General features: G+C 35.0%; 2 protein-coding genes and 2 pseudogenes across 2 annotated transcripts; all 4 read left to right on the forward strand.

The window, feature by feature from the left end:
• The first annotated feature begins 3,223 nt into the window (after positions 1-3,223).
• Positions 3,224-7,880, forward strand: LOC131172154 (exopolygalacturonase-like). The gene is made up of 5 exons (XM_058133103.1): positions 3,224-3,355; positions 3,443-3,751; positions 3,864-4,269; positions 7,404-7,513; positions 7,656-7,880. Exons 1-5 carry the CDS (start codon positions 3,224-3,226, stop codon positions 7,878-7,880), a joined length of 1,182 nt encoding a protein of 393 aa, XP_057989086.1.
• A 1,743-nt stretch (positions 7,881-9,623) lies between these two features.
• Positions 9,624-11,048, forward strand: LOC131172155 (exopolygalacturonase-like; annotated as a pseudogene).
• A 1,643-nt stretch (positions 11,049-12,691) lies between these two features.
• On the forward strand, positions 12,692-14,214 carry LOC110644132 (exopolygalacturonase-like). The gene is made up of 4 exons (XM_058133104.1): positions 12,692-12,823; positions 12,911-13,219; positions 13,332-13,847; positions 13,990-14,214. The coding sequence occupies exons 1-4, from the start codon at positions 12,692-12,694 to the stop codon at positions 14,212-14,214; spliced, it is 1,182 nt and encodes a 393-aa protein (XP_057989087.1).
• Positions 14,215-15,858: 1,644 nt separating this feature from the next.
• On the forward strand, positions 15,859-17,380 carry LOC131172156 (exopolygalacturonase-like; annotated as a pseudogene).
• Positions 17,381-22,041: the final 4,661 nt, after the last annotated feature.

Genomic DNA, 22,041 nt, shown 5'->3' on the forward strand with positions numbered 1-22,041 from the left:
ATGTTTTTTGGATCTGTATTTGCCATTTAAGATTTTAAAATTAATCAGATTAATTTTAGAACCCTAGATTAAATCAAGAACGATTACACTAACCTCTTGATGTGCTGCAGCGTGTCTGCGCCTTTGAAATTCGTCTTCAGGACACCAGATGTTGTCCCTCTAGCTTGTCCACACCAAGAACACCTATGGCAGCCCTTGAATAGCTTCTAAAGCTTTTTCTATTAATTAGAAAATCAAGTTCTGCCTTTTAAGAGATTAAAGATGTAAACAGGACACTAGAAACAATTTATAGTGTTCTTAATTCAAGAGATTGATGGCTAATCTCTTTGAATTGATGAGAGATGAAGAAGAATGGCTGGAGAGGCTCAAAGTGGCGTGACAATTGAGAGGAGAGGCTGCTGGTTATTTTTTCTTTTCATAACCACACTTAAATAGCTAGGTTAACACATTAAACCCTAGCCACATGTCACCTTTTGATTAGCTCTAGGTTTAAGTGACCCAATCAAATTGTGCCAAGTGTCAAACCTATATTTAATCTTGATTTTAATCATCTTACATGATTAAAAAACATTTGGCAAGCTTATGTGTTATGCCATGTGTCACCATCTCATGGTGCCACGTGTCACACTGTGAAATGACCAAAATGCCCCTGTGTCTTAATTTTGAGTTCTTAACCCAAAATAATTATTTTCTTCTTCTAATTAATTTATATCAAATATAAATTAATTAATTAATATCTATTATTTAATTTATAATCAATTAAATTAATATTTAAAGACTTTAATTATATATTTAATTTATACTCCCCATCCAATAATCTAGATTTGGTTTCAAGTCATGCTAGGGACTTTGCAATTTTATTGCAAACCAAATCTATTTAATTAATCAATTAAACTCTTTAATTAATTAATTAAATCATATTTAAATAGGTGATAACTTGTGTATGTGTGTGACTTACTAGGCTCATCACTAATTGGCAATGAGACATGATATCAACTCTTAATATCATCAGAACTCTTTCTTACCATAAATGATTTCTCTAAATCATTTTATGAACCTCATAGACCATGGTTAACACCTAGCATAGCATGCCATGGCCACCCAATTAGTAATAAGATTTACCTTAAATGAACCTATAATCATATGTTACCATGCACTAGAATCTCTCTGTTACAAAATCCCAACTCAAGCTGGAGTCATGGTTTATGTCAAACTCCATTTGCTATGAATATTATGTTCTCTTTTAATTCCAGTTCTTGATTAAAAGATTTTTCTCATCGTAAACTCTTTCGAATAAATCTATCTGTCTCCGGCCAGAACTTGAAACATCAAGAACAATTAAATGAACATAGGATTTTAACTCTATTTACTTAGAGGAACAGATTCCATCTTGATCAACACCTACCTCCATATATAACTAGCAAGAGCCAACACATGCCCATATACCCATACATAGTACAAGTATGAAAGCAGTATCAAACTCAAACTACCTATATACAAGACAACTGTGCTATCTCAGGTCTAAAGATTATATGCACTGATATGATTTATGACAAAACATTGACAAGAGTAAACTCCATGTGCTTGTCATAAGTGTCACCGTTCGCCTACTTATCATTTATAAGTGCCTATCATGTTTGTTATATGGCATGAGACTCACCATTCCATCTTATTTATATCTCATATAAATAACTTGGGAACAAACATGAATACAATCTTTCTGGATAAGTCATGTCCTTATTATGAAGTATCCTCGATTGTGAACCTATTTATGATACTTTGTGCTAGAAATATTGTCACTCATATTCTTAACAACTTAAGAATAATATTTCTAACAAAATATCAATGGACCTTTTCTATTACACATAAATATATTATGTAAACGGAAAAGTGGAAATGCCTTTTATTAATAAAATATGTACAAGATACATACTAAATGATATGCTCTAGGGCATACTACTAACACCTAGTAGATCGGCTATGCAACAACCCGAAAATTTTATTCATTTATTGATTGACTTACTAAATTATTTTGATCGTGTTATATTTTTCTCTCGATTTAAAAGGCTATATGTTTTTAGTTTAATTATTGGCTTTAATATTTATCGGCTTCATTTAATTTGTTTCGAGGTTTAAATATTTCATAATGACGTTTTATAAATTCGTAAATTTAAGCATATATGTCTAAATGGTTGTGTGGACAAGTATTAATGAGCATCAAATTTTAGTAGGGGCACTTTTATGAATAAAATGTTTTCGGTCACATTGAATTAAGGGAAACTTTTGTTGTAAATTCCTTTTTTGTAAGGAATATATTTAATCCCGTTGAAATAAATTCATCTGCAAGTATTAATAAAGATAAGTTATCAAAACAAAAATAGGAAATATAGCGAAAATAAAAGTTTTGCACATGGATGGGAAAAGAGATGACAAAAGTTTAGATGGACTCGGGCGCGCACTTCAATTTATTATTTTTTTTTTCAATTCTTCCTTTTCATTCTGCCACTCTCCCTGTGATTTTAGAATTTTTTTTTTTTTTCACTTTCATTTTCCTTGTTTATTGAGTTGTAAATATACTGCTGCAAGATACTTAAAATATAAAATAAAATAAAATAAAATGCAAGGGTGAAACCAATAGGATAAAATGGGCATATAATTTTTGCTGGTTTTGCATAATCTCCCCGATTATTCATTCCGTTATATTATACCCTAAAATAGTGCAAGGCACGAGAGAGATAAAAAAAAAAATGTAAGAGTAATAGCTGGGCCAGTCGAATATTACGAGACTACTGAAGAGGTAAGGTTTAAAAGAGTATGCGTACATATAGGAAAAGTAAATTAAAGGTGAAGGGATCCCTTTGGCTCGTTGCAACATCAAATATAACTACAGTTAGAAAGTATGAAAAATTTGTTAGAACTTAAAAAGAATTTTATATCCAAAATAATAGGTTTGGAGAGAAGTGAATAAGTTGTGGGACAATTATCGGTTGTAAACTAGCATAGGTAGGTAGGCTTTTGCCAATTAAAACTTTTAATTTAAAACAAGAAAGGAAAACAGAATAAATGATGCATGAAAATGCTACAGCCTGTAATAAACCTTGGCTAAATTAATCTAGCTACTCAACGTATAAAAGGGCCTTACAGTGGAAGAGTAATGCATTCACATTTCTGACACAATCTAAGCAAGAACTAGCAAGGGATAGGAAGCACATTAATAAAGAAGATGGGTTCAAAGATACATGTATACGTAATATCTTTGGTGTTATTCTTTTTCGATGCGAGTGGAGCTCAGTCCAATACTTTTGATGTGCGAAAATATGGTGCCAGAGCGGACGCGAGGTCAGATACTAGTAAGGTATGCAAATAAATTCGACTCTTGATATCATGATGATATTTCCTAGATTGTTACTGTAAAAAGTTTCATTCCCCTTTTCCATTTCAGGCTCTATTGAGTGCATGGAAAGAGGCGTGCGCAGCAGTGGGTTCTAGCAAAATTATGATACCAAAAGGGACATATTTACTAGGCGTGGTGGATTTAAAAGGTCCATGCAAGGGTGCCATGCATCTTGAAGTTCAAGGAACCTTTATAGCGCCAACAAGCCCTAACGCGCACAATAAGGCTAGTTGGATTACCTTTGCCTACATCGATCGATTAACAATATCCGGCGGTGGGACATTCGATGGAAGAGGAGAAATTGCTTGGAAGCAAAATAACTGTGGCCAAAACCCAAAATGCAAGTCACTTCCAATTGTAAGCACAATTGAATGCTCTCTCGCATATCTTCACTTTTCTGCAACCCTATCTATGGTAATATTACTGATAATATTTTCTTTACGTACTTGTTCCAAAAAAAATATATCAGAGTTTAAGGTTCGATTTCGTCACCAATAGCATAGTTCGAGACGTAACTTCCCCGACAAAGAAGAATTTCCATGTCAATGTTATGGGGAGCGAAAACGTTACCTTCCAGCACTTTACAGTCATTGCACCGGGACATAGCATCAACACAGATGGAATTCACATTGGACGATCAAAGAGGATCAATATCATTGATTCAGACATTATCACCGGTGATGATTGCATCTCAATTGGAGATGGGAGCCAACAAATACGAATCACGAAAGTAAGATGCGGGCAGGGCCATGGCATTAGTGTAGGAAGTTTAGGGAAGTACGAGAAGGAAGACCCTGTGGTTGGAATTTTTGTAAGGAATTGCACAGTCTACGACACCGATAATGGTGTGAGAATTAAGACTTGGCCTGCATTACATGGTGGCATTGCATCCGATATGCATTTCAAGACATTATCATGAAAATGTCGCAATCCTATCCTCATTGATCAAGTGTATTGCCCATGGAATCAATTCAATCCAACGGTAACTTGAATAAGATAGGGGATGAAATTCCTCTTAATATATATCACACGGTCACGTGATGTCGATATTTCATCAAGACACACACTCACACACAAACATTAAGAATTGATTCAAATCTTGTCTTTCTTTTCACCTTCCCTGATTCCATCCAAGGTAAAGATCAACAACGTTAGCTTCAAGAATATTCAGGGCTCTTCAACAACTCCCATAGCCATTCGACTTAACTGTAGTAGCATCGTCCCGTGCGAGAAGGTTGAGCTTGCTAACATTAACCTCAAGTACATTGGAGCCGACGGACCCATAAAATCCCTATGCGCAAATGTTAAACCAAGACTTAAATGACAATCAATACCACCGGATGTTAATGCACTCATTACGCCCTTGTTTCTTTGTAAAGTATGAGATGCCTCATTTGTTATAATGCAATGCCGCCTTTTCTATTTACGCTTATCACGGATAGCCAATCGCTAATTTTTCGCTTTACTTTTTTTGCATGATTTGTTTCCTTACTTATTGATTTCCATTACCTCTTATAATGATTAAAAGGAAAATAAAACGAAAATTTCTACGTGAATGGTATAAGAGCCCGCTTTTTGTATAGAAGCCCAGATTCTTTTGGATACCAAATGGACATAAGGTTCAATGAATAAAAAAGCGCGACCATGTACATACAATCAAGTTTTATAAATATTGCTATAAACCTGTGCTTCGTGGAAACGTAGTTCAGACATCAGGCAGATCCGTTGCATGGCCTAGCAGACGGCTATGCAACAACCCGAAAATTTTATTCATTTATTGATTGACTTACTAAATTATTTTGATCGTGTTATATTTTTCTCTCGATTTAAAAGGCTATATGTTTTTAGTTTAATTATTGGCTTTAATATTTATCGGCTTCATTTAATTTGTTTCGAGGTTTAAATATTTCATAATGACGTTTTATAAATTCGTAAATTTAAGCATATATGTCTAAATGGTTGTGTGGACAAGTATTAATGAGCATCAAATTTTAGTAGGGGCACTTTTATGAATAAAATGTTTTCGGTCACATTGAATTAAGGGAAACTTTTGTTGTAAATTCCTTTTTTGTAAGGAATATATTTAATCCCGTTGAAATAAATTCATCTGCAAGTATTAATAAAGATAAGTTATCAAAACAAAAATAGGAAATATAGCGAAAATAAAAGTTTTGCACAAGGATGGGAAAAGAGATGACAAAAGTTTAGATGGACTCGGGCGCGCACTTCAATTTATTATTTTTTTTTTCAATTCTTCCTTTTCATTCTGCCACTCTCCCTGTGATTTTAGAATTTTTTTTTTTCACTTTCATTTTCCTTGTTTATTGAGTTGTAAATATACTGCTGCAAGATACTTAAAATATAAAATAAAATAAAATAAAATGCAAGGGTGAAACCAATAGGATAAAATGGGCATATAATTTTTGCTGGTTTTGCATAATCTCCCCGATTATTCATTCCGTTATATTATACCCTAAAATAGTGCAAGGCACGAGAGAGATAAAAAAAAAAAAATGTAAGAGTAATAGCTGGGCCAGTCGAATATTACGAGACTACTGAAGAGGTAAGGTTTAAAAGAGTATGCGTACATATAGGAAAAGTAAATTAAAGGTGAAGGGATCCCTTTGGCTCGTTGCAACATCAAATATAACTACAGTTAGAAAGTATGAAAAATTTGTTAGAACTTACAAAGAATTTTATATCCAAAATAATAGGTTTGGAGAGAAGTGAATAAGTTGTGGGACAATTATCGGTTGTAAACTAGCATAGGTAGGTAGGCTTTTGCCAATTAAAACTTTTAATTTAAAACAAGAAAGGAAAACAGAATAAATGATGCATGAAAATGCTACAGCCTGTAATAAACCTTGGCTAAATTAATCTAGCTACTCAACGTATAAAAGGGCCTTACAGTGGAAGAGTAATGCATTCACATTTCTGACACAATCTAAGCAAGAACTAGCAAGGGATAGGAAGCACATTAATAAAGAAGATGGGTTCAAAGATACATGTATACGTAATATCTTTGGTGTTATTCTTTTCGATGCTAGTGGAGCTCACCCAATACTTTGATGTGCGAAAATATGGTGCCAGAGCGACGCGAGGTCGATACTAGTAAGGTATGCAAATAAATTCGACTTTGATATCATGATGATATTTCCTAGATTGTTATCAGAAAGTTTCATTCCCTTTTCCATTTCGTGCTCTATTGAGTGCATGGAAAGAGGCGTATGCAAAGAAGTTGGGTCTAGCAAAATTATGATACCAAAAGGGACATATTTACTAGGCGTGGTGGATTTAAAAGGTCCATGCAAGGGTGCCATGCATCTTGAAGTTCAAGGAACCTTTATAGCCAACAAGCCCTAACGCGCACAATAAGGCTAGTTGGATTACCTTTGCCTACATCGATCGATTAACAATATCCGCGTGGGACATTCGATGGGCGAGGAGAAATTGCTTGAAGCAAAATAATCGTGGCTAAAACCCAAAATGCAAGTCACTTCCAATTGTAAGCACAATTGAATGCTCTCGCATATCTTCACTTTTCTCGCAACCCTATCTATGGTAATATTATCGATAATATTTTCTTTATGTACTTGTTCCAAAAAATATATCGAGTTTAAGGTCTGATTTCACACCAATAGCATAGTTCGAGACGTAACTTCCCGACAGCAAGAATTTCCATGTCAATGTTATGGGGAGCGAAAACGTTACCTTCCAAAGACTTTACGATCATTGCACCGACATAGCATCAACACGGATGGAATTCACATTGACGATCAAAGAGGATCAATATCATTGATTCGCACATTATCACCGGTGATGATTGCATCTCAATTGGAGATGGGAGCCAACAAATACGAATCACGAAAGTAAGATGCGCAGGCCATGGCATTAGTGTAGGAAGTTTAGGAAGTACGAGAAGGAAGACTCGTGGTTGGAATTTTTGTAAGGAATTGCACAGCCTACGACACCGATAATGGTGTGAGAATTAAGACTTGGCTCGCATTACATGGTGGCATTGCATCTGATATGCATTTCGAAGACATTATCATGAAAAATGTCAGCAATCCTATCCTCATTGATCAAGTGTATTGCCCATGGAATCAATGCAATCCAAAGGTACCTTGAAAAAGAAAGGGGAAGAAATTCCTCTTAATATATATCACACGGTCACGTGATGCTGGATATTTCATCAGCACACACACTCACACACAAACATTAAGAATTGATTAAAATCTTGTCTTTCTTTTCACCTTCCCAGATTCCATCCAAGGTAAAGATCAACAACGTTAGCTTCAAGAATATTCAGGGCTCTTCAACAACTCCCATAGCCATTCGACTTAACTGTAGTAGCATCGTCCCGTGCGAGAAGGTTGAGCTTGCTAACATTAACCTCAAGTACATTGGAGCCGACGGACCCATAAAATCCCTATGCGCAAATGTTAAACCTAGACTTATAGGACAATCAATTCCACCTGGATGTTAATGCACTCATTACGTCCTTGTTTCTTTGTAAAGTATGAGATGCCTCATTTGTTATAATGCAGAATGCCAGCTTTTCTATTTACAGTTTATCACGGATAGCCAATCTGCTAATTTTTCGCCTTTACTTTTTTTGCATGATTTGTTTCCTTACTTATTGATTTCCATTACCTCTTATAATGATTAAAAGGAAAAATAAAACGAAAATTTCTACGGTGAATGGTATAAGAGCCCAGTTTTTTGTATAGAAGCCCAGTTTCTTTTGGCTACCATATGGACATAAGGTTCAAAGAATAAAATAGCGCGTCCATGTACATACAATGATGTTTTATCATTATTGCTATAAACCCAGGCTTCGTGAAACGTAGTTCAGGACACTGTGCAGGATCCGTTGCATGGCCTAGCAGATCGGCTATGCAACAACCCGAAAATTTTATTCATTTATTGATTGACTTACTAAATTATTTTGATCGTGTTATATTTTTCTCTCGATTTAAAAGGCTATATGTTTTTAGTTTAATTATTGGCTTTAATATTTATCGGCTTCATTTAATTTGTTTCGAGGTTTAAATATTTCATAATGACGTTTTATAAATTCGTAAATTTAAGCATATATGTCTAAATGGTTGTGTGGACAAGTATTAATGAGCATCAAATTTTAGTAGGGGCACTTTTATGAATAAAATGTTTTCGGTCACATTGAATTAAGGGAAACTTTTGTTGTAAATTCCTTTTTTGTAAGGAATATATTTAATCCCGTTGAAATAAATTCATCTGCAAGTATTAATAAAGATAAGTTATCAAAACAAAAATAGGAAATATAGCGAAAATAAAAGTTTTGCACAAGGATGGGAAAAGAGATGACAAAAGTTTAGATGGACTCGGGCGCGCACTTCAATTTATTTTTTTTTTCAATTCTTCCTTTTCATTCTGCCACTCTCCCTGTGATTTTAGAATTTTTTTTTTTCACTTTCATTTTCCTTGTTTATTGAGTTGTAAATATACTGCTGCAAGATACTTAAAATATAAAATAAAATAAAATAAAATGCAAGGGTGAAACCAATAGGATAAAATGGGCATATAATTTTTGCTGGTTTTGCATAATCTCCCCGATTATTCATTCCGTTATATTATACCCTAAAATAGTGCAAGGCACGAGAGAGATAAAAAAAAAAAAATGTAAGAGTAATAGCTGGGCCAGTCGAATATTACGAGACTACTGAAGAGGTAAGGTTTAAAAGAGTATGCGTACATATAGGAAAAGTAAATTAAAGGTGAAGGGATCCCTTTGGCTCGATGCAACATCAAATATAACTACAGTTAGAAAGTATGAAAAATTTGTTAGAACTTACAAAGAATTTTATATCCAAAATAATAGGTTTGGAGAGAAGTGAATAAGTTGTGGGACAATTATCGGTTGTAAACTAGCATAGGTAGGTAGGCTTTTGCCAATTAAAACTTTTAATTTAAAACAAGAAAGGAAAACAGAATAAATGATGCATGAAAATGCTACAGCCTGTAATAAACCTTGGCTAAATTAATCTAGCTACTCAACGTATAAAAGGGCCTTACAGTGGAAGAGTAATGCATTCACATTTCTGACACAATCTAAGCAAGAACTAGCAAGGGATAGGAAGCACATTAATAAAGAAGATGGGTTCAAAGATACATGTATACGTAATATCTTTGGTGTTATTCTTTTTCGATGCGAGTGGAGCTCAGTCCAATACTTTTGATGTGCGAAAATATGGTGCCAGAGCGGACGCGAGGTCAGATACTAGTAAGGTATGCAAATAAATTCGACTTTGATATCATGATGATATTTCCTAGATTGTTATCAGAAAGTTTCATTCCCTTTCCATTTCGTGCTCTATTGAGTGCATGGAAAGAGGCGCATAAAGAAAGGGGGTCTAGCAAAATTATGATACCAAAAGGGACATATTTACTAGGCGTGGTGGATTTAAAAGGTCCATGCAAGGGTGCCATGCATCTTGAAGTTCAAGGAACCTTTATAGCGCCAACAAGCCCTAACGCGCACAATAAGGCTAGTTGGATTACCTTTGCCTACATCGATCGATTAACAATATCCGGCGGTGGGACATTCGATGGGCGAGGAGAAATTGCTTGGAAGCAAAATAACTGTGGCCAAAACCCAAAATGCAAGTCACTTCCAATTGTAAGCACAATTGAATGCTCTCTCGCATATCTTCACTTTTCTGCAACCCTATCTATGGTAATATTACTGATAATATTTTCTTTATGTACTTGTTCCAAAAAAAATATATCAGAGTTTAAGGTCTGATTTCACACCAATAGCATAGTTCGAGACGTAACTTCCCCGACAGCAAGAATTTCCATGTCAATGTTATGGGGAGCGAAAACGTTACCTTCCAGCACTTAAAAGTCAATTCACCGGGACATAGCATCAAAACATATGGAATTCACATTGGACGATCAAAGAGGATCAATATCATTGATTCAGACATTATCACCGGTGATGATTGCATCTCAATTGGAGATGGGAGCCAACAAATACGAATCACGAAAGTAAGATGCGGGCAGGGCCATGGCATTAGTGTAGGAAGTTTAGGGAAGTACGAGAAGGAAGACCCTGTGGTTGGAATTTTTGTAAGGAATTGCACAGCCATTTACAATCGATAATGGTGTGAGAATTAAGACTTGGCCTCGCATTACATGGTGGCATTGCATCTGATATGCATTTCGAAGACATTATCATGAAAAATGTCAGCAATCCTATCCTCATTGATCAAGTGTATTGCCCATGGAATCAATGCAATCCAAAGGTAACTTGAAAAAGAAAGGGGAAGAAATTCCTCTTAATATATATCACACGGTCACGTGATGCTGGATATTTCATCAGCACACACACTCACACACAAACATTAAGAATTGATTAAAATCTTGTCTTTCTTTTCACCTTCCCAGATTCCATCCAAGGTAAAGATCAACAACGTTAGCTTCAAGAATATTCAGGGCTCTTCAACAACTCCCATAGCCATTCGACTTAACTGTAGTAGCATCGTCCCGCAAGTAGAAGGTTGAGCTTGCTAACATTAACCTCAAGTACATTGGAGCCGACGGACCCATAAAATCCCTATGCGCAAATGTTAAACCTAGACTTATAGGACAATCAATTCCACCTGGATGTTAATGCACTCATTACGTCCTTGTTTCTTTGTAAAGTATGAGATGCCTCATTTGTTATAATGCAGAATTACATCTTTTCTATTTACAGTTTATCACGGATAGCCAATCTGCTAATTTTTCGCCTTTACTTTTTTTGCATGATTTGTTTCCTTACTTATTGATTTCCATTACCTCTTATAATGATTAAAAGGAAAAATAAAACGAAAATTTCTACAGTGAATGGTATAAGAGCCCAGTTTTTTGTATAGAAGCCCAGTTTCTTTTGGCTACCATATGGACATAAGGTTCAAAGAATAAAATAGCGCGTCCATGTACATACAATGATGTTTTATCATTATCGCTATAAACCTGTGCTTCGTGGAAACGTAGTTCAGACATCGCAGGTGATCCGCTGCATGGCCTAGCAGACGGCTATGCAACAACCCAAAATTTTATTCATTTATTGATTGACTTACTAAATTATTTTGATCTTTTTATATTTTTCTCTCGATTTAAAAGGCTATATGTTTTTAGTTTAATTATTGGCTTTAATATTTATCAGCTTCATTTAATTTGTTTCGAGGTTTAAATATTTCATAATGACGTTTTATAAATTCGTAAATTTAAGCATATATGTCTAAATGGTTGTGTGGACAAGTATTAATGAGCATCAAATTTTAGTAGGGGCACTTTTATGAATAAAATGTTTTCGGTCACATTGAATTAAGGGAAACTTTTGTTGTAAATTCCTTTTTTGTAAGGAATATATTTAATCCCGTTGAAATAAATTCATCTGCAAGTATTAATAAAGATAAGTTATCAAAACAAAAATAGGAAATATAGCGAAAATAAAAGTTTTGCACAAGGATGGGAAAAGAGATGACAAAAGTTTAGATGGACTCGGGCGCGCACTTCAATTTATTATTATTTTTTTCAATTCTTCCTTTTCATTCTGCCACTCTCCCTGTGATTTTAGAATTTTTTTTTTTCACTTTCATTTTCCTTGTTTATTGAGTTGTAAATATACTGCTGCAAGATACTTAAAATATAAAATAAAATAAAATAAAATGCAAGGGTGAAACCAATAGGATAAAATGGGCATATAATTTTTGCTGGTTTTGCATAATCTCCCCGATTATTCATTCCGTTATATTATAACCTAAAATAGTTCAAGGAACGAGAGATAAAAAAAAAAATGTAAGAGTAATAGTCCACAATGAATATTACGAGACTACTGAAGAGGTAAGGTTTAAAAGAGTATGCGTACATACAGGAAAAGTAAATTAAAGGTGAAGGGATCCCTTTGGCTCGTTGCAACATCAAATATAACTACAGTTAGAAAGTATGAAAAATTTGTTAGAACTTATAAAGAATTTTATATCCAAAATAATAGGTTTGGAGAGAAGTGAATAAGTTGTGGGACAATTATCGGTTGTAAACTAGCATAGGTAGGTAGGCTTTTGCCAATTAAAACTTTTAATTTAAAACAAGAAAGGAAAACAGAATAAATGATGCATGAAAATGCTACAGCCTGTAATAAACCTTGGCTAAATTAATCTAGCTACTCAACGTATAAAAGGGCCTTACAGTGGAAGAGTAATGCATTCACATTTCTGACACAATCTAAGCAAGAACTAGCAAGGGATAGGAAGCACATTAATAAAGAAGATGGGTTCAAAGATACATGTATACGTAATATCTTTGGTGTTATTCTTTTTCGATGCGAGTGGAGCTCAGTCCAATACTTTTGATGTGCGAAAATATGGTGCCAGAGCGGACGCGAGGTCAGATACTAGTAAGGTATGCAAATAAATTCGACTCTTGATATCATGATGATATTTCCTAGATTGTTACTGTAAAAAGTTTCATTCCCCTTTTCCATTTCAGGCTCTATTGAGTGCATGGAAAGAGGCGTGCGCAGCAGTGGGTTCTAGCAAAATTATGATACCAAAAGGGACATATTTACTAGGCGTGGTGGATTTAAAAGGTCCATGCAAGGGTGCCATGCATCTTGAAGTTCAAGGAACCTTTATAGCGCCAACAAGCCCTAACGCGCACAATAAGGCTAGTTGGATTACCTTTGCCTACATCGATCGATTAACAATATCCGGCGGTGGGACATTCGATGGGCGAGGAGAAATTGCTTGGAAGCAAAATAACTGTGGCCAAAACCCAAAATGCAAGTCACTTCCAATTGTAAGCACAATTGAATGCTCTCTCGCATATCTTCACTTTTCTGCAACCCTATCTATGGTAATATTACTGATAATATTTTCTTTATGTACTTGTTCCAAAAAAAATATATCAGAGTTTAAGGTTCGATTTCGTCACCAATAGCATAGTTCGAGACGTAACTTCCCTGGACAGCAAGAATTTCCATGTCAATGTTATGGGGAGCGAAAACGTTACCTTCCAGCACTTTACAGTCATTGCACCGGGACATAGCATCAACACAGATGGAATTCACATTGGACGATCAAAGAGGATCAATATCATTGATTCAGACATTATCACCGGTGATGATTGCATCTCAATTGGAGATGGGAGCCAACAAATACGAATCACGAAAGTAAGATGCGGGCAGGGCCATGGCATTAGTGTAGGAAGTTTAGGGAAGTACGAGAAGGAAGACCCTGTGGTTGGAATTTTTGTAAGGAATTGCACAGTCTACGACACCGATAATGGTGTGAGAATTAAGACTTGGCCTGCATTACATGGTGGCATTGCATCTGATATGCATTTCGAAGACATTATCATGAAAAATGTCAGCAATCCTATCCTCATTGATCAAGTGTATTGCCCATGGAATCAATGCAATCCAAAGGTAACTTGAAAAAGAAAGGGGAAGAAATTCCTCTTAATATATATCACACGGTCACGTGATGCTGGATATTTCATCAGCACACACACTCACACACAAACATTAAGAATTGATTAAAATCTTGTCTTTCTTTTCACCTTCCCAGATTCCATCCAAGGTAAAGATCAACAACGTTAGCTTCAAGAATATTCAGGGCTCTTCAACAACTCCCATAGCCATTCGACTTAACTGTAGTAGCATCGTCCCGTGCGAGAAGGTTGAGCTTGCTAACATTAACCTCAAGTACATTGGAGCCGACGGACCCATAAAATCCCTATGCGCAAATGTTAAACCTAGACTTATAGGACAATCAATTCCACCTGGATGTTAATGCACTCATTACGTCCTTGTTTCTTTGTAAAGTATGAGATGCCTCATTTGTTATAATGCAGAATGCCAGCTTTTCTATTTACAGTTTATCACGGATAGCCAATCTGCTAATTTTTCGCCTTTACTTTTTTTGCATGATTTGTTTCCTTACTTATTGATTTCCATTACCTCTTATAATGATTAAAAGGAAAAATAAAACGAAAATTTCTACGGTGAATGGTATAAGAGCCCAGTTTTTTGTATAGAAGCCCAGTTTCTTTTGGCTACCATATGGACATAAGGTTCAAAGAATAAAATAGATATACCATGTACATACAATGATGTTTTATCATTATTGCTATAAACCCAGGCTTCGTGAAACGTAGTTCAGGACACTGTGCAGGATCCGTTGCATGGCCTAGCAGATCGGCTATGCAACAACCCGAAAATTTTATTCATTTATTGATTGACTTACTAAATTATTTTGATCGTGTTATATTTTTCTCTCGATTTAAAAGGCTATATGTTTTTAGTTTAATTATTGGCTTTAATATTTATCGGCTTCATTTAATTTGTTTCGAGGTTTAAATATTTCATAATGACGTTTTATAAATTCGTAAATTTAAGCATATATGTCTAAATGGTTGTGTGGACAAGTATTAATGAGCATCAAATTTTAGTAGGGGCACTTTTATGAATAAAATGTTTTCGGTCACATTGAATTAAGGGAAACTTTTGTTGTAAATTCCTTTTTTGTAAGGAATATATTTAATCCCGTTGAAATAAATTCATCTGCAAGTATTAATAAAGATAAGTTATCAAAACAAAAATAGGAAATATAGCGAAAATAAAAGTTTTGCACAAGGATGGGAAAAGAGATGACAAAAGTTTAGATGGACTCGGGCGCGCACTTCAATTTATTTTTTTTTTCAATTCTTCCTTTTCATTCTGCCACTCTCCCTGTGATTTTAGAATTTTTTTTTTTCACTTTCATTTTCCTTGTTTATTGAGTTGTAAATATACTGCTGCAAGATACTTAAAATATAAAATAAAATAAAATAAAATGCAAGGGTGAAACCAATAGGATAAAATGGGCATATAATTTTTGCTGGTTTTGCATAATCTCCCCGATTATTCATTCCGTTATATTATACCCTAAAATAGTGCAAGGCACGAGAGAGATAAAAAAAAAAATGTAAGAGTAATAGCTGGGCCAGTCGAATATTACGAGACTACTGAAGAGGTATGGTTTAAAAGAGTATGCGACATATAGGAAAAGTAAATTAAAGGTGAAGGGATCCCTTTGGCTCGTTGCAACATCAAATATAACTACAGCTTAGAAAGTATGAAAATTTGTTAGAACTTAAAAGAATTTTATATCCAAAATAATAGGTTTGGAGAGAAGTGAATAAGTTGTGGACAATTATCGGTTGTAAACTAGCATAGGTAGGTAGGCTTTTGCCAATTAAAACTTTTAATTTAAAACAAGAAAGGAAAATGTAATAAATGATGCATGAAAATGCTACAGCCTGTAATAAACCTTGGCTAAATTAATCTAGCTACTCAACGTATAAAAGGGCCTTACAGTGGAAGAGTAATGCATTCACATTTCTGACACAATCTAAGCAAGAACTAGCAAGGGATAGGAAGCACATTAATAAAGAAGATGGGTTCAAAGATACATGTATACGTAATATCTTTGGTGTTATTCTTTTTCGATGCGAGTGGAGCTCAGTCCAATACTTTTGATGTGCGAAAATATGGTGCCAGAGCGGACGCGAGGTCAGATACTAGTAAGGTATGCAAATAAATTCGACTCTTGATATCATGATGATATTTCCTAGATTGTTACTGTAAAAAGTTTCATTCCCCTTTTCCATTTCAGGCTCTATTGAGTGCATTGAAAGAGGCGTGCGCAGCAGTGGGGTCTAGCAAAATTATGATACCAAAAGGGACATATTTACTAGGCGTGGTGGATTTAAAAGGTCCATGCAAGGGTGCCATGCATCTTGAAGTTCAAGGAACCTTTATAGCGCCAACAAGCCCTAACGCGCACAATAAGGCTAGTTGGATTACCTTTGCCTACATCGATCGATTAACAATATCCAGTGGTGGGACATTCGATGGACGAGGAGAAATTGCTTGGAAGCAAAATAACTGTGGCCAAAACCCAAAATGCAAGTCACTTCCAATTGTAAGCACAATTGAATGCTCTCTCGCATATCTTCACTTTTCTGCAACCCTATCTATGGTAATATTACTGATAATATTTTCTTTATGTACTTGTTCCAAAAAAAATATATCAGAGTTTAAGGTTCGATTTCGTCACCAATAGCATAGTTCGAGATGTAACTTCCCTAGACAGCAAGAATTTCCATGTCAATGTTATGGGGAGCGAAAACGTTACCTTCCAGCACTTTACAGTCATTGCACCGGGACATAGCATCAACACAGATGGAATTCACATTAGACGATGAAAGAGGATCAATATCATTGATTCAGACATTATCACCGGTGATGATTGCATCTCAATTGGAGATGGGAGCCAACAAATACGAATCACGAAAGTAAGATGCGGGCAGGGCCATGGCATTAGTGTAGGAAGTTTAGGGAAGTACGAGAAGGAAGACCCTGTGGTTGGAATTTTTGTAAGGAATTGCACAGTCTACGACACCGATAATGGTGTGAGAATTAAGACTTGGCCTGCATTACATGGTGGCATTGCATCTGATATGCATTTCGAAGACATTATCATGAAAAATGTCAGCAATCCTATCCTCATTGATCAAGTGTATTGCCCATGGAATCAATGCAATCCAAAGGTAACTTGAAAAAGAAAGGGGAAGAAATTCCTCTTAATATATATCACACGGTCACGTGATGCTGGATATTTCATCAGCACACACACTCACACACAAACATTAAGAATTGATTAAAATCTTGTCTTTCTTTTCACCTTCCCAGATTCCATCCAAGGTAAAGATCAACAACGTTAGCTTCAAGAATATTCAGGGCTCTTCAACAACTCCCATAGCCATTCGACTTAACTGTAGTAGCATCGTCCCCGCGAGAAGGTTGAGCTTGCTAACATTAACCTCAAGTACATTGGAGCCGACGGACCCATAAAATCCCTATGCGCAAATGTTAAACCTAGACTTATAGGACAATCAATTCCACCTGGATGTTAATGCACTCATTACGTCCTTGTTTCTTTGTAAAGTATGAGATGCCTCATTTGTTATAATGCACGCCGCCTTTTCTATTTACGCTTATCACGGATAGCCAATCTGCTAATTTTTCGCCTTTACTTTTTTTGCATGATTTGTTTCCTTACTTATTGATTTCCATTACCTCTTATAATGATTAAAAGGAAAAATAAAACGAAAATTTCTACAGTGAATGGTATAAGAGCCCAGTTTTTTGTATAGAAGCCCAGTTTCTTTTGGCTACCATATGGACATAAGGTTCAAAGAATAAAATAGAGCGGACATGGACATACAATGATGTTTTATCATTATTGCTATAAACCTGTGCTTCGTGGAAACGTAGTTCAGACACTGCGTGATCTGTTGCATGGCCTAGCAGATCGGCTATGCAACAACCCGAAAATTTTATTCATTTATTGATTGACTTACTAAATTATTTTGATCGTGTTATATTTTTCTCTCGATTTAAAAGGCTATATGTTTTTAGTTTAATTATTGGCTTTAATATTTATCAGCTTCATTTAATTTGTTTCGAGGTTTAAATATTTCATAATGACGTTTTATAAATTCGTAAATTTAAGCATATATGTCTAAATGGTTGTGTGGACAAGTATTAATGAGCATCAAATTTTAGTAGGGGCACTTTTATGAATAAAATGTTTTCGTTCACATTGAATTAAGGGAAACTTTTGTTGTAAATTCCTTTTGTAAGGAATATATTTAATCCCGTTGAAATAAATTCATCCGCAATTATTAATAAAGATAAGTTATCAAAACAAAAATAGGAAATATAGCGAAAATAAAAGTTTTGCACAAGGATGGGAAAAGAGATGACAAAAGTTTAGATGGACTCGGGCGCGCACTTCAATTTATTTTTTTTTTTTCAATTCTTCCTTTTCATTCTGCCACTCTCCCTGTGATTTTAGAATTTTTTTTTTTTCACTTTCATTTTCCTTGTTTATTGAGTTGTAAATATACTGCTGCAAGATACTTAAAATATAAAATAAAATAAAATAAAATGCAAGGGTGAAACCAATAGGATAAAATGGGCATATAATTTTTGCTGGTTTTGCATAATCTCCCCGATTATTCATTCCGTTATATTATACCCTAAAATAGTGCAAGGCACGAGAGAGATAAAAAAAAAAATGTAAGAGTAATAGCTGGGCCAGTCGAATATTACGAGACTACTGAAGAGGTAAGGTTTAAAAGAGTATGCGTACATATAGGAAAAGTAAATTAAAGGTGAAGGGATCCCTTTGGCTCGTTGCAACATCAAATATAACTACAGTTAGAAAGTATGAAAAATTTGTTAGAACTTAAAAAGAATTTTATATCCAAAATAATAGGTTTGGAGAGAAGTGAATAAGTTGTGGGACAATTATCGGTTGTAAACTAGCATAGGTAGGTAGGCTTTTGCCAATTAAAACTTTTAATTTAAAACAAGAAAGGAAAACAGAATAAATGATGCATGAAAATGCTACAGCCTGTAATAAACCTTGGCTAAATTAATCTAGCTACTCAACGTATAAAAGGGCCTTACAGTGGAAGAGTAATGCATTCACATTTCTGACACAATCTAAGCAAGAACTAGCAAGGGATAGGAAGCACATTAATAAAGAAGATGGGTTCAAAGATACATGTATACGTAATATCTTTGGTGTTATTCTTTTTCGATGCGAGTGGAGCTCAGTCCAATACTTTTGATGTGCGAAAAATATGGTGCCAGAGCGGACGCGAGGTCGATACTAGTAAGGTATGCAAATAAATTCGACTTTGATATCATGATGATATTTCCTAGATTGTTATCAGAAAGTTTCATTCCCTTTTCCATTTCGTGCTCTATTGAGTGCATGGAAAGAGGCGCATAGCAGTGGGGTCTAGCAAAATTATGATACCAAAAGGGACATATTTACTAGGCGTGGTGGATTTAAAAGGTCCATGCAAGGGTGCCATGCATCTTGAAGTTCAAGGAACCTTTATAGCGCCAACAAGCCCTAACGCGCACAATAAGGCTAGTTGGATTACCTTTGCCTACATCGATCGATTAACAATATCCGGCGGTGGGACATTCGATGGGCGAGGAGAAATTGCTTGGAAGCAAAATAATCGTATTAAACCCAAAATGCAAGTCACTTCCAATTGTAAGCACAATTGAATGCTCTCTCGCATATCTTCACTTTTCTGCAACCCTATCTATGGTAATATTACTGATAATATTTTCTTTATGTACTTGTTCCAAAAAAAATATATCAGAGTTTAAGGTCTGATTTCACACCAATAGCATAGTTCGAGACGTAACTTCCCCGACAGCAAGAATTTCCATGTCAATGTTATGGGGAGCGAAACGTTACCTTCCAAAGACTTTACTATCATTGCACCGGACATAGCATCAACACGGATGGAATTCACATTGACGATCAAAGAGGATCAATATCATTGATTCGCACATTATCACCGGTGATGATTGCATCTCAATTGGAGATGGGAGCCAACAAATACGAATCACTTAAAGTAAGATGCGTGGCCATGGCATTAGTGTAGTAAGATTAGGGAAGTACGATAAGGAAGACCCTGTGGTTGGAATTTTTGTAAGGAATTGCACAGTATACGACACCGATAATGGTGTGAGAATTAAGACTTGGCCTGCATTACATGGTGGCATTGCATCTGATATGCATTTCGAAGACATTATCATGAAAAGTGTCAGGAATCCTATCCTCATTGATCAAGTGTATTGCCCATGGAATCAATGCAATCCAAAGGTAACTTGAAAAAGAAAGGGGAAGAAATTCCTCTTAATATATATCACACGGTCACGTGATGTCGATATTTCATCAAAGACACACACTCACACACAAACATTAAGAATTGATTAAAATCTTGTCTTTCTTTTCACCTTCCTGCATTCCATCCAAGGTAAAGATCAACAACGTTAGCTTCAAGAATATTCGTGGCTCTTCAACAACTCCCATAGCCATTCGACTTAATCAGTAGTAGCATCGTCCCGCAAGTAGAAGGTTGAGCTTGCTAATATTAACCTCAAGTACATTGGAGCCGACGGACCCATAAAATCCCTATGCGCAAATGTTAAACCTAGACTTATAGGACAATCAATTCCACTTGGATGTTAATGCACTCATTACGTCCTTGTTTCTTTGTAAAGTATGAGATGCCTCATTTGTTATAATGCGTAATGCCGCCTTTTCTATTTACGCTTATCACGGATAGCCAATCGCTAATTTTTCGTCTTTACTTTTTTTGCATGATTTGTTTCCTTACTTATTGATTTCCATTACCTCTTATAATGATTAAAAGGAAAAATAAAACGAAAATTTCTACGGTGAATGGTATAAGAGCCCAGTTTTTTGTATAGAAGCCCAGTTTCTTTTGGCTACCATATGGACATAAGGTTCAAAGAATAAAATAGCGCGTCCATGTACATACAATGATGTTTTATCATTATTGCTATAAACCTGTGCTTCGTGGAAACGTAGTTCAGACATCAGGCAGATCCGTTGCATGGCCTAGCAGATCGGCTATGCAACAACCCGAAAATTTTATTCATTTATTGATTGACTTACTAAATTATTTTGATCGTGTTATATTTTTCTCTCGATTTAAAAGGCTATATGTTTTTAGTTTAATTATTGGCTTTAATATTTATCGGCTTCATTTAATTTGTTTCGAGGTTTAAATATTTCATAATGACGTTTTATAAATTCGTAAATTTAAGCATATATGTCTAAATGGTTGTGTGGACAAGTATTAATGAGCATCAAATTTTAGTAGGGGCACTTTTATGAATAAAATGTTTTCGGTCACATTGAATTAAGGGAAACTTTTGTTGTAAATTCCTTTTTTGTAAGGAATATATTTAATCCCGTTGAAATAAATTCATCTGCAAGTATTAATAAAGATAAGTTATCAAAACAAAAATAGGAAATATAGCGAAAATAAAAGTTTTGCACAAGGATGGGAAAAGAGATGACAAAAGTTTAGATGGACTCGGGCGCGCACTTCAATTTATTATTTTTTTTTTCAATTCTTCCTTTTCATTCTGCCACTCTCCCTGTGATTTTAGATTTTTTTTTTTTTTTTCACTTTCATTTTCCTTGTTTATTGAGTTGTAAATATACTGCTGCAAGATACTTAAAATATAAAATAAAATAAAATAAAATGCAAGGGTGAAACCAATAGGATAAAATGGGCATATAATTTTTGCTGGTTTTGCATAATCTCCCCGATTATTCATTCCGTTATATTATACCCTAAAATAGTGCAAGGCACGAGAGAGATAAAAAAAAAAAAATGTAAGAGTAATAGCTGGGCCAGTCGAATATTACGAGACTACTGAAGAGGTAAGGTTTAAAAGAGTATGCGTACATATAGGAAAAGTAAATTAAAGGTGAAGGGATCCCTTTGGCTCGTTGCAACATCAAATATAACTACAGTTAGAAAGTATGAAAAATTTGTTAGAACTTAAAAAGAATTTTATATCCAAAATAATAGGTTTGGAGAGAAGTGAATAAGTTGTGGGACAATTATCGGTTGTAAACTAGCATAGGTAGGTAGGCTTTTGCCAATTAAAACTTTTAATTTAAAACAAGAAAGGAAAACAGAATAAATGATGCATGAAAATG

Source organism: Hevea brasiliensis, chromosome 13 (genome assembly GCF_030052815.1).
Source record: "Hevea brasiliensis isolate MT/VB/25A 57/8 chromosome 13, ASM3005281v1, whole genome shotgun sequence".
Taxonomy (NCBI): Eukaryota; Viridiplantae; Streptophyta; class Magnoliopsida; order Malpighiales; family Euphorbiaceae; genus Hevea; species Hevea brasiliensis.

What these genes read in the sequence shown, in the direction of transcription:
- LOC131172154 (XM_058133103.1), top strand. Translation starts at nt 3,224, where the DNA reads ATGGGTTCAAAGATACATGTATACGTAATATCTTTGGTGTTATTCTTT. An exon ending in AATGCAAGTCACTTCCAATT is followed by an intron (nt 3,752 to 3,863) that starts GTAAGCACAATT and finishes AAAATATATCAG; the next exon opens with AGTTTAAGGTTCGATTTCGT. An exon ending in TAAGACTTGGCCTGCATTAC is followed by an intron (nt 4,270 to 7,403) that starts ATGGTGGCATTG and finishes GGCTCGCATTAC; the next exon opens with ATGGTGGCATTGCATCTGAT.
- LOC110644132 (XM_058133104.1), top strand. Translation starts at nt 12,692, where the DNA reads ATGGGTTCAAAGATACATGTATACGTAATATCTTTGGTGTTATTCTTT. An exon ending in AATGCAAGTCACTTCCAATT is followed by an intron (nt 13,220 to 13,331) that starts GTAAGCACAATT and finishes AAAATATATCAG; the next exon opens with AGTTTAAGGTTCGATTTCGT. An exon ending in GGAATCAATGCAATCCAAAG is followed by an intron (nt 13,848 to 13,989) that starts GTAACTTGAAAA and finishes TCACCTTCCCAG; the next exon opens with ATTCCATCCAAGGTAAAGAT.